The 12,626-nt window shown below is 40.0% G+C and overlaps 1 protein-coding gene across 3 annotated transcripts in view; it reads left to right on the forward strand.

The window, feature by feature from the left end:
- Positions 1-1,418: 1,418 nt before the first annotated feature.
- Positions 1,419-12,626, forward strand: part of slc6a15 (solute carrier family 6 member 15) — a 32,458-nt gene continuing 21,250 nt past the window's right edge. The window contains exons 1-3 of one of the 3 annotated variants that reach the window (XM_054776025.1): positions 1,419-1,691; positions 2,996-3,117; positions 3,209-3,676. In XM_054776025.1, coding sequence (XP_054632000.1) covers positions 3,376-3,676 — 301 coding nt within the window. In that variant the 5' untranslated portion in view covers positions 1,419-1,691; positions 2,996-3,117; positions 3,209-3,375. The remainder of the gene's footprint in view (positions 1,692-2,995; positions 3,118-3,208; positions 3,677-12,626) is intronic. The other 2 variants (XM_054776024.1, XM_054776026.1) reach the window with 2 other exon arrangements.

Consider the following 12,626-nt stretch of genomic DNA (forward strand, 5'->3'; position numbering starts at 1 on the left):
AAATACACCAACTTCTGATCAATCCATGTCAATTTCAGACTTAAAATAATGTACTGATTAAGGTTCCACCCATCACCGGTTAAACCAGGCCCACTTCCGGTTTATGTCCCGCCCACTCCGAGTAGATGGGTGAACACATACAGATACAGATACAGATACAGATACAGATAGTGGTGTGCTTGCTCATCCCTAGTTGTTGGGCCTTGGCGCAGGTCTACTGAGTGACTTTCCAGTTTGAAATGAACTCTTCAGGGAAAATAAATACATACTGTATGTCTTAACTAGATACATTACATAATGCTAGTAGCATAATTAACATCTTTGCCACACTATGAGTAAAAGCTGTCAAGTTTGACAGGATAAGTGAATTTGAAGTGAAGTTGGGTTCCTTATTTATGAATGGAATAGTTTCGTAATTAGAGCATAGAAAACCTATTTGCAACTTTCCAAATAGGGTTTTCAACATTATTAGGGCCCGCTAGAGATGAACACCACTATAGTCTCACGTTTACACTTGTATTACCCAATATAATAGACATAATAAGGGTAAATAAGCCATTTAAGACATAAATAAGACTTGTGCTTGTGTATGTTCCTATAAATGTGTTTCCTAGTGAGTGGTGGACAGGAAGTGACGTTGGGGGTTCAGAGATGAGTTTCAACTTGCCGTTGTGCCTGTTGCAAGATAATTCAAACCTGCAGTAAATGCCTGTTGTTCCGGTGAGCAAGTCTGGTGATTGTGTGTCTCACCGAACATTGCAGTAACATTACTGACACAGTAACATCGAATACCTTACTTATTACATTTGTATTTTAGTCAATTTAACAGTTTTTATGCTTGAAAATGCTGAATGTAGTCAAAAATATGTAACATTTGCTTAAATATGCATATTGACTAATAATGGTCCATATTTAGCCACAATGCAGCCGGATCTATTAATTTATATATTTTTGAAAACCCGCGATACAGTGAAGCCGCAAAGTTAATTTACAGCATTTTCCGTTTCACCTGTTTTCTGCTGTGGTTCAGAGCATTTGGACTTCACTTCGCGTTTGCCCCTGTCGGTCACTGTATTTCTTTAATGCGGTATGAATAAGCAGTTTGACATTAGTGTCATGACGATAACAATAAATGTATACATGGTGGACAACCTACATTCTTGGAAAAAAAAGAAAATATCGACATATTGACCAACACTTGGTGTTTTAAAAGCATATTGGCTATCATTTCGGAGACGTGCAATGCAGGGTAGGTTTACAAACAGAGGCACATTGCTTTCCTCAGAGCCAGCCCCTTTCCGTAAAGACAAGCTAGTAGTGGACCGTACCAAGTGGACAAATAGAAGGTGGCTCACCAAAAGCAAGACACAAAGAAAATTCCGAATGATCCGTAAAACGACACTTAAATAGCAAGAATCGTATTGTAAAATATTACATCAATGAATGCGAGATGAAAGTGTGTGTAATGAGGGGAGAGACGGCAGCTGGGCGCCGCTTGATAGCGGGAGCACCCCCGTATAGGTGCAATGTTCGGGGCGGCTGGCAGGAGAAGTGAGGGCTTTGAGCCTGGAGAGAGTCACACCGGCTACCACCGTGTCAGCTATGAACATGTCCCCCCCATGCATGACGGCCCATAATTTCATTCCCTGAGACGCATCACCTCAAGCACAATCATCGCTTTCGACGCACAGGTGAGTTCCCAGCATCCCCATAACCGTGTGTGTGGAGACAGAGTGTGATATCAGAGCGTGTGATGATGAGGATGAGAATGATGAAATATCACATGGACGTCATGAAGCCTGGGAGGCAGGGAGGATGCTCATTTCTTTCTCAAAGGGAAAATTGTGTGCTCTTACAACAACCCATTCGATTTAAATATCAATTTTATTTATTTATGTGATTGATTCATTATTATTTATCCAGGTTTACACAAGCGCGCGCAGGCCCTCATATGGGCCGGCAGCGTGGTGTGGTGTATGCTTTATACAGTTTTTTTTTCCAATTTAGCTATTGTGTAATAAACCAGTCCACCGTGTCATCGCTGCCTTTTCCACGCCGCAGTGAAGGTTACTCAGCATCCTCGTTGGCCCCCACTTTGCTTTTGCCCAGCACTAACCAGGCTAATCTGTGACCTGTAAATATGTAAATCTACTAATCACATAATCCTCATGTTAAGCAAGGCGCGGGAGTGGTTCTGTTCTGCACCACAGATCCGGTTGGCACATTAATTGTAATAAATATATAGCGTTAAGATGGAGATGGTGCGCATATTTATCCACTACCTACCGCGTGGTGCGGTCCCCACCCTTGGGTCTTTTCCGCCACTCACCACCAGCCACTTCATTAGGTACACCGTCTAATGGCATCCAATACAGAAATGCTCACTTTTGATTGACACTTGTGCTTGCTGTACTGCATCGCACTTAGGACTGTTTTGGATGTTTTTACTGTCTTATGGCGATAATTCAACATCTCTTGGTATGTATGAAACCTAAGTTTTGTTGCGAATTAAAACAATCCCATAGGAAGTAATGGAAATATAAATGATCTGTTCCTGGGTCAATCTATAGGTATCATGAAACGGGTAAAAAAGTGTGATGCAGTGTTAGTACAAAGTAAAAACAATAAAACACCACTAAAAATGACAACCACAATAATCTAATGTTCTCTTAACACCCCTTGTTGATGGTTATCCTTCTTTTGGAAGAAGTGCAGCTAAAAAGACAAAGAAAAAGCAGTGTTAATCCTTTTGAGGTGCATTTTTTTCTTGAAAATGTCGGTCAAATTCTGAATTGCATGACCTTAGGAATGTTCGCCTTTGGTTATTGTACGTATCTGACAGTGTCAATCAAAAGTGAGCATTATTTTATTTGTGTGTGTGCCTAATAAGTTGTCCATTAGAAGCTGCGCTAACATCAGATGTGGATGTACACAGCTGTGAGGACAAGGAGTGTTTGGGTTTGTATGCAAATGTTGTCCCCCATCATTTATTCAGGAGGAAACATGATACTGTCCATCCCAGCGCATGAGGCTCTCCCACTCAGCTGTTAACAACTGATGTTCCCACGCCGTTCGTTTTCCCAGCAATGACCCCCCAATGAAAAGATCACTATTCAGGTTTTTTCTAGCTTTATAATCACGTGAATTTCACGTGGGGCCTGTACTACTCTCTTTTAAGTCTACTTCAATTGCCACTTGTGCTCCACAGATCTGCTGGTGATAATGACGAACTAAAACCGTCTTCAGACTCACCCATATTCTACGGACTCAAATAAACTCTTTGTCAAAAGACTGCGAAGTTCAAAGGAGGACTTTTCACCTGTCCTGACCACGCAAAAAAGACATTCCACCCTTTGCCTCCGTTTACTTTATCAAATGCCAAAAAACAGCAAGGCCGTCAAGAGAGAGCTTGACGACGATGTCACAGAGTCGGCCAGAGACCTTCTTTCCAACGAGGACGCCTGTGACGATTCCTTCAAGAAGAGCTCGCTGATCGTTGGCGACCATGACGGCGAGGGCAAGGATTGCGACGTGGAGGAAGGCGGCTCAGACGGCGAGGAGGAGGAGCGCCCAGCCTGGAACAGCAAGCTCCAGTACATCCTGGCCCAAGTTGGCTTCTCTGTAGGCCTTGGCAACGTCTGGAGGTTCCCCTACCTGTGCCAGAAGAACGGAGGAGGTGAGTAGAGCACACCTTTTTGGATATTCTTTAATCATTTGAATTTAGTTGGTTAAATTTTTGGTGAAACCACTGGACTTTGTGCTTGGTTGACATTGTCAGAAAGGCGTTCAATGAACTCAGTCTTAGCATTAGAAACAGCTCAGCTATAAGCACAAATATCAATGAATAGCTCTGTCAGTAAAAATTTAGCATTACTACCTGAGCTTATGAAATTAAATTCCCATTAAAGTCTCAGTAATGACACCACTACATTGCCTAGTTATCACTGTCCATTTCATAGGAGCCGTTAATTAGGAGTGTTAATGGCAAAGTTGCTGAGAGCACTGCCAACATTTAAACTGCACTTTATTTACAAAGCACATCTCCACTCAGTGTGCTCATTTGTCATTACATATAATACTAAGAGGTGACGCAAATATTCTTTGGTGAGCTACTCAACATCAGCTTGTGAGCTACCTGTTGGAGACCCCTGTGATAGCGTCACTGTCTAAAGCCGTACACACTACGTGTTTCTTTTTGCACAACTTCGACACACAACTAGTGTTTTGAAGACAAGCCATAAGTGTTATAATGATAACAAGAGAGCAAGATTTTTAACTGACACTCTAAAAAAGTAAGTTGTGATGATGATTGTAGCTTGTAGCTTGTAGCTCGTAGCGGGCCAGGCATGTAAACAAAAATGCCAGAAAGTGGAAGGAGAGTGAAACATGAACCATCACACACGCTGGCATAGGCTCACCATGTGACAAGCTGTTGTCAATTGACTACACATTGTTCTATTGTTCATTCGTCCGATAATAAGAAATAAATTGAAAGGCAACACAAGACATGTTGCGTATCTAATCAGACATGCGCAAGCGCCAGCGAGGCAGACAGGCGATTCCGGTGCATGCTTATCAAAATAAAGCACAGTGAAACATTTTTATGATATTTTCAATAGTTTTCAAACTAATTGTGATCAATATGTGTAAATAATACACTATATATGTATCTATATAGCATATATATCCATTCATACAATATATTAAAATTGTTTTCAAGTTAAAAAAAAAACAACTAATTTTTAAAGTGTGGTGGCTTTTATTTTATAGTGGCAGACCGCCACGAACAATTACATGTAGCGGAAACCCTGTCTTTATCTTCGATGATGAGCGACTTGGACAGGGCATGCAGCCAATGTTGATCGGAATTTCTCTACTTTCTGAGCATTCCCATATGGAAAAGATATCGATATTTTTAGTTTAGTTTTGGTTTAGTTTTTTGAATTTCTTTTCCATATGAGTTTTATATGTAATTTCACTTCACTTTTTGCTTTTCTTTTCTTTGACACATTAGAAGAGTCTGCCTCACATTTAGAGGAGACGTAATAAAGGAAAAAATTAACTAAAAAACAAAAGTGACGTCCTTAGGTAGAATCAGGTAACAATCAATTATCAGTTCTATAGTGACAGTCATGTGACGAGTTGCATTTCCCAGAGTGCCTTCACTTTAAAAACTAAGGCTGAGCATCTTTTATCGCCAATACATTTTTTAAGATAAAAAGTTGTAATATATTCATTTTGCTGAAACCTTTATGTTGGGAACATTATTTTTCTGCGCCACACTGACATTATTATGTCAGTTAATATTGCCTGTTGCTTAAAATAGATTTTCTGCATTCATTATTTAAAACAAACACACAAAAAGTACCTTGAGGAACTTGAATACCAAGTTGCGTGCCGAACTTGAGAATTAGTGTAGTTTACTTTAGCTGTAGTGTAGTAGAGTTCTACTATCTACTACAGTATGCAGTAGATTTACATGTGTATTTGGTGTTTGCTAACCTGTGGATGGCGAATATAAAGGCACAATAATCCCTTGTTTATCGCCGTTGATTGGTTCCAGACCCGATTTGGGTAAGCCTTTATCCCCAAAGTAGGATTCCTTATTTACAAATCGAATATTTGCATAGTTATAGCATATAAAATCTGTTTGTGACCTTCTAAATACAGTTTTTAGCATTATTAGAGCCCTGCAGACATTAAATAACACCCCTATAGTCACCTTTACACTCGTATTACCAATATAGTAGATAATAGAATAAGAGAAAATAAAACATATTGGACATAATAAAAGAAAATAAGACATCCATCCACTTTCTATGCCGCTTATCCTCACTAGGGTCACAGGGGTATGCTGGAGCATATCCCAGCTGACTTTGGGCGAGAGGCGGGGTACACCCCGGACTGGTTGCCAGCCGATCACAGGGCCAATTAACCTAACATGCATGTTTTTGGAATGTTGGAGGAAACCGCATGCGGAGGGAGAACATGCAAACTTCACACAGAGATGCCCAAGCGGAGATTCGGACCCAGGTCTTCCCGATCTCTTGACTGTGTGGCCAACATGCCAACTTTAACATAGAGTTCCTTTTTGTTGTTCTTTGGTTTTACTTCCTGTTCTGTACAGTACTTATTGCAGTGGCCATTGTCTCATCAATGTAACATCACTGACATCTAGTGACCAGTGTAGAATACTACAATATCATCACAACATCTTTGAATGTGTCTTCTGAATGCCTTATATTTGTGTTTTAGGTCATTTACACACATTTGTATGCTTGAAAATGCTTAATTTAGGCAAAAAATGCATACAATTTGCATGAATATGCATTTTTTTAAACTAATAATAGGTTGTATTTAACAGCACCTTTAAATCTTGATACACAATTAAACATTCATTAAAGTAAGCAACAGTTCAACTGTTTTGATGGGCAAACTGATTTTTTGTGTGTGTTAAGCCTGCGTGTTATTTTTAGTGTTGGGTGAGGGTTCTTTTGAGGACACATCTGCGGTTTAACATGCCTATGGTGGGTAAAAGATGGCCTAGAAATGATGCAAGGCTGCAAGGTTTTTTTCTTCATATTCTACAAGTGTGCAGTGTTCATAGAAGTGTACAGTAGGATTTCCAGTACTTTACACACCCATGTAGTGAGTCATGTTGCTTGCATGAGCCAGGATGGAGTCTGTTTTAAATGTGTCTGGGCCTGCTGCTGCGTTCAAGTGTAATTGAATTAAAATGACACGTCTGGAACCTGAGCAGGCCCTCTGTGTGTGTGTGTGTGTGTGTGTGTGTGTGTGTGTGTGTGTGTGTGTGTGTGTGTGTGTGTGTGTGTGTGTGTGTGTGTGTTAATGCATTATTAGACCACACCAGAAACCTGTGTAATATTTACATCATTACCTTTCATCTATCAAGGCATATTTCCTTTTATGGTGTCCTTTGCATGCTAAATAGACACGTCCTTGCTAGCATGCACAAACGCTTGATAAAAGGAATATATATAATTTTTATCACCATATTGCTGTATGCTAACTATTATATAACTATTATATTATAGCATAGGATATAGTTGTAAATGGTCAGGTTTACAGTATCACACACAATCATACATACAGTCAGCGTCACAGTAGGATGCTAAGAGGTACAGCGGAACCTCTGTTAGCGTGTTTTTCAGTTAACAATTTTGCCTCTGTTTGTGGACATTTTCCGGATAGCGTACAATATGACGCGCGTCTTGTTGTGTTATTAATACACTGCGCGAGTACATCTGTGTTCTTAATGTATTTTTTTATCACAACCTTGTTAGCAGCCTATTAGCTTATTACAAGCTGTCACGATAACACATTTTGCTGGATGGCAATTGCTCTACAAATTATTACAGATAAATTATATTATTATCAACATTATTTTAAGACCATTTTTCATCGATGTAATGATAATATATGGCATAGTAATGTGAGTACACCATATCAAAAGCAGTAAACTTTAATTTCCCAAGAGTATTTAACATTGTAATTGGAATGTCAAGAGCTTTTAAATGAAATAAATTAAAAAACAAACAACATAATAAAGTAAATAAACAAAAAGACAAAAAAAAACAATGAAAATAAAATGGGCTCTGAGTCTCTGTAAGCAAAAATTGCACTTAAATACAAATCACAATCACAATATTTCTAATTTTGAATCAGTTTCACTTTTGTTATTGTCTGAATATTGACCAAAAAAATGAAGTTCACGTCATGTGTTAATGCTGATGTCAGCTCATTTGCATATACAGTCCTTGATTCACTTTTAGCAACATTGTGTGTGGAATACGCTGTTTATGTTTAATGGGGTGTAAAGTTTGGTCGGAGTTTGGTCATGGATGCAGCAAAATGCGTTTGGTGCACAATGACGTGTTTGTACTTGGGAAATGACTGAAACATAAGTTCCACAGTTTTGTGTTACTTATTTAATTGTCCTTGTCACAAGCTTTTTCATATCACAAAATGACGATGCGCAAATTGACATCAGATCAGGCACGCAAAAGTATTTGATCGTATAGCACACGACACATGCAGCTACTGTAGCAAGTAGTGCACTTGCAAGCGCGTAGCGCGCCTCTCCTCACTGGGACAAAGAGACTGAATGACCGACTGGAGGGTTCACTCACTCGGTTCATTCCGCTATACTTGTAGAACCAACGCACGCACCCAGGTGTTTAGATCATCCAGCCTCTTTGTTAGAGAGAGAGGAGGAAAACAAATACGCATGCACATGTCAATATATCGAGGCCGACAAAGTTATTGAGTTTGTTTTTATTTATAGTGCGGTTAATTGATTTATTTATTAGCAGCCTATTAGCATACGTGGAACGGGAAGTCAGCTCTGTCGCCCGTCTATGACGTCATCAGAGGTTGGCTCTATAGTTCTTTTCTACACATTTACAGCACAAGTCTCAAAAATGTTAACACAAAACCCATTTTTATAGTTTTATAATTGGAGAGACTATGTCTCTCAACTGGCCTGGGAACGCCTCGGGATCCGCCGGGGGGGAGCTGGACGAAGTGGTCGGGGAGCCACCTTTTTTATCAAAATGGTGACACTTACTTGTTTTTACTTTTCTCAATTTTGGGTTACTTGAGGTGAGAAACACTACAGAATTAAAGCAATAACTCATGACAAAACACGGAGGTGGTGTCCGTGTTGATCTCGCTGCCACATCGTGTCTTTGGCAACAATCACGTCTTCAATGAAGGTAAAAGTAACCTTATATGTTCATTTATCCCTTTCATTCATCAGCTATATGTTTCAAATTGTTTTCTGCATGTAAAACTATACAAACATCTTGCTGCTCACATTTTTGGCTTTTTTGAACAGATCAATTCAATTTACATGATTTTTTATCGGAAAAATTGGTTTGGTTAGAGTACATTTTGTTAAGAGTCAGACCCTCTGGAACGGATTAAGGGCGCTAACCAAGGTTCAAGCGTAAAATCCCCCGATGGAACCTGGATGAATCAGCACAGAATGTGTTGACATGATAACCCCAAGACGAATGGGGATATCTTCTTCACTGATTACTGTATAACTATCCTTTGTAGCAGGAAGGGGGCAGACATTTTGAAAGTAGCCGTGAGTAGATGGGACGCCTCTCTTTTCCAAGACAGCCGCTTGAAATTGTATCTTTTTGCTTCACTCAGTCACACTGTAAAATACATTTAAGACGGGGAATTTGAAATTGACAGCCACTTGGTGAGGGTTTTTTTTCTGGCAAAGAAAGATCTTGCGCTTTCAGGCTATTTCTGCTAAAGATAAAAGGCACAAATAGAAGAGTGTTTGCTTTTGCTGCTGTTTGTAAAGACAATGGAGACCACAGATGGTGGAAGTTTGATGCCTACTGATGTCTAAGCCTCTCCCCAGAATGAACTAAAATAAGATGATGTAATTGTTAACACAGCAACGTCCTGCCTGGAATGAACTACACCCGGGAGGGGCGGCATGACTCAGGAACGAACGTCCTGTCTGTCCATACCATAAACAAACAGTTTAGGAGTAAACTAACATAATGCAATACAGTACATGCATGGCAGATTGTGCAATGCTGTGACACGTAGCTAGAAAATTCAAGTTATATTTGCAGTATTTTTTTAACACTTGTGCCGCTCATTTCTCCCATCTCAGGCCTAAACGTTGGAGGAGTCCTTAAAGACGTACCCTCCCTGCCAGCTTTTTTTTATATTTATTACATCACTATTACAGACTGTTTTAGTTTTTGTCATCTCCCCAGAGACTTTAATTCTAGAGAAGAGCACCATGTCTGTAATGTGCAGCATCTGTAATTGTACACTCCACTCTACCTTTAGTGCTTACCACAATTATTTGATTACACACATTACATCAGGGGTGCCCAAGCCTTTTTTTCCCAGAGGGCCACATACAGAAAAATTTGAAAAGAGGGGGGCCACTTCACCTTTTACCCCTTTATTAAATATGTTAAACCCAATCTGGTGTAGTTGACGAATGAAAGGGCATACAATTTATGGATAAACGGTGACTTTATTTTTATCTTTTTTTTTTTCGGTCTAGAAAGTGGACCATGGTCCTCTGAGCATATTCTTACGACTGCGATCTATATGTGGCAGTGGGGGGGGGTTGCATAATTTGCCATGGTGCATGTGCCGTTGTTGTAATGGACGCTGTTGGAGAGAGGCAAAACGTGGGAGACAAAAAACGAGGACAAACACGACAACTACAAAAAAATACAATTTGTCGTTTTTTTGTAATGTCACAAACAAGACGGAGCCACCTGTGAGTGCTTTGAGAAGAGGCTCACAGCAACATCTGCTGCTTGTTGAGAAGAGCAATACGTGCTTTCATGTCAGACTTAGAACGCCCACAATTTTCACATTTATGTCTTTGTTTCATTGATAATGTTTTTGTCAAGCATTAAGATTTCGCACTTTGTTCTGCGGTACTTGAACGCCCCGTTTTTTATGTTAAATGCGATGAGAAGAAAGTGAAACCTATACATAACTTTGTCAGATGTTGCCACATCTTAATAATAAATCCACCAAGTACAGTCACCACTTGGCGGTTCGAATTTTTCGGTTTCACTCTTATCACGTTTTTTCAAAAATATATTAGTGTGAATGGTTGTTTGTCTATATGTGCCCTGTAATTGGCTGGCGACCAGTCCAGGGTGTACCGAAGTCAGCTGGGATAGGCTCCAGCATACCCCCGCGACCCTAATTAGCATAAGCGGCATAGAAAATGATTGGATGGATGGATATTAAATAGATATATTCAATAAATCATGCTGTTTTGTGGTTGAATACGGTCTATTAGTAGTCAAAAATATGTATATTTAAGCAAATATTAAATTTTTTTGCTAATTTAAGAATTTTCAATCGTAAGAGTGGCTAATTGAACTAAAATACAAAGAAAGGCATTCAAAAGACGCATCTAAACACATTGAAAATATGTAGTGTTCTACAGCAGTGGTCCCCAACCTTTTTCGACCTACGGACCGGCTTGTGTTCCCACAAATCTCCCACGGACCGGGGGGTTCGTACATTATAGTGATGTAATGTATCTTATTTTGGCTCCATATGAAATAAACACAGAAGAGTGCGAGCATCTTCTCAGATAGCCTATTAAGCCTCTTTGTCCCAGTAGTGGAGGCGGGGGCTACGTACACGGAGTGCGAGCAGTTAGCTAGCAGACACGATTATGAATGAAGGCACAAGAGTAATCGTTTCTAAGCCGAATGCCACAGTTCCGGTGTGGATGTCAAGTAAAGCCTTCTTCCCGACAGTCAACGCTTACTGAGGCGTCTGATCGACGGCGTAAATATTAAATCAAACATCGCAAAATGGTGCGCGTTCACATTGTCGCTCGCTACATTGCAAAACAAATGCAACCTTTCAATGCGCTTGAAAAGCCAACAGTAGGAATTGCCTGGGAGATATCAGCAACTTTGCATTTTAGCTCACTGTCTTGGCTCTTTTTATCCACCTATTGCGTTGCTGTGTGTAGTTCTTTTGACACTATGAGTAGGATTGGTCTGTGACATGGTGACGTCCCACGATTTGTAGTAGGAACCAGTAGGAACCAGTAGGAACCAGAACGAGAGGTTTTTATGGTAGGTTTGAATTATCTCACAACAGGCACAATAATCCCTAAGAACACAGCCTCCTGTTGAGGCCGGAACTCACGGCAAGTTGAAACTCAACTTTGAAGCCCCGACATCACTTCCTGTCCACACTCACTCTGCTCCCCTAGGGAACACATTTATAGCAACACACACGAGAACAAGTCTTATTTATGTCGTAAATGGCTTATTTACTAGGTGTGTCCTGATACAACTTTTTCACTTCCGATACGATACCGGCATTGCAGCCTTCAATATCGACCGATATCGATATTGATCCGATGTAAACATGAATCATACATACTTTTATTATTCATTATGTAACGTGTAATGTTGGAAAAGCATGGCTCATGCATACTTTTATTACTTATTTTGTAGTGTGGAATGTTAGAAAAGGCTTGATCAAGTGATATTACTCAAACATAGAACAATAGTCCACAACAGTTCGTATGAGGAAAAAGTCACCCATTTACCTCTTTATGGATGTGGGTTATAGTTTTATCCACAATGTAGTGGCAGCTAGGCGTAATTTAGCGAGGTTTGAGCTGTTCAATTAAGCGTTTAAACCCGACCTTACTCACAGGGGTGAGCTCTTTTCTGTTATAGCTCATGACTTTTTTGCCTGAGTTTTCCAGTGTGATGCCATTTCACATGCATGATGAGGTTCATCATATTAAACTTCCTCAGTTCTGTGCCACCACGGGAAACTTGCGACAGGTTTTGCACTCAGCTGCAACGTTTTTTTACTGCCATAGTCACGCTCTTCACCACTTTGTTAGCAGACGAGCAAACACGGTTGTTGTGATCACATGCGCTCTATCCAGTCGCTGTCTGAAATGGAATGCTTTCATCAGAGTGCCAATATCGGAGATGAGAGATTCCGCTGATATCAATAGCAGATTGGGACATCCCTATAATTTACTATTATTATGTCTACTATATATTCGGTAATGCAAGGGTAAAGGTGACTGACTAGAGGTGTTACTTCATGTGGCT

Source organism: Dunckerocampus dactyliophorus, chromosome 5 (assembly GCF_027744805.1).
Source record: "Dunckerocampus dactyliophorus isolate RoL2022-P2 chromosome 5, RoL_Ddac_1.1, whole genome shotgun sequence".
Taxonomy (NCBI): domain Eukaryota; kingdom Metazoa; phylum Chordata; class Actinopteri; order Syngnathiformes; family Syngnathidae; genus Dunckerocampus; species Dunckerocampus dactyliophorus.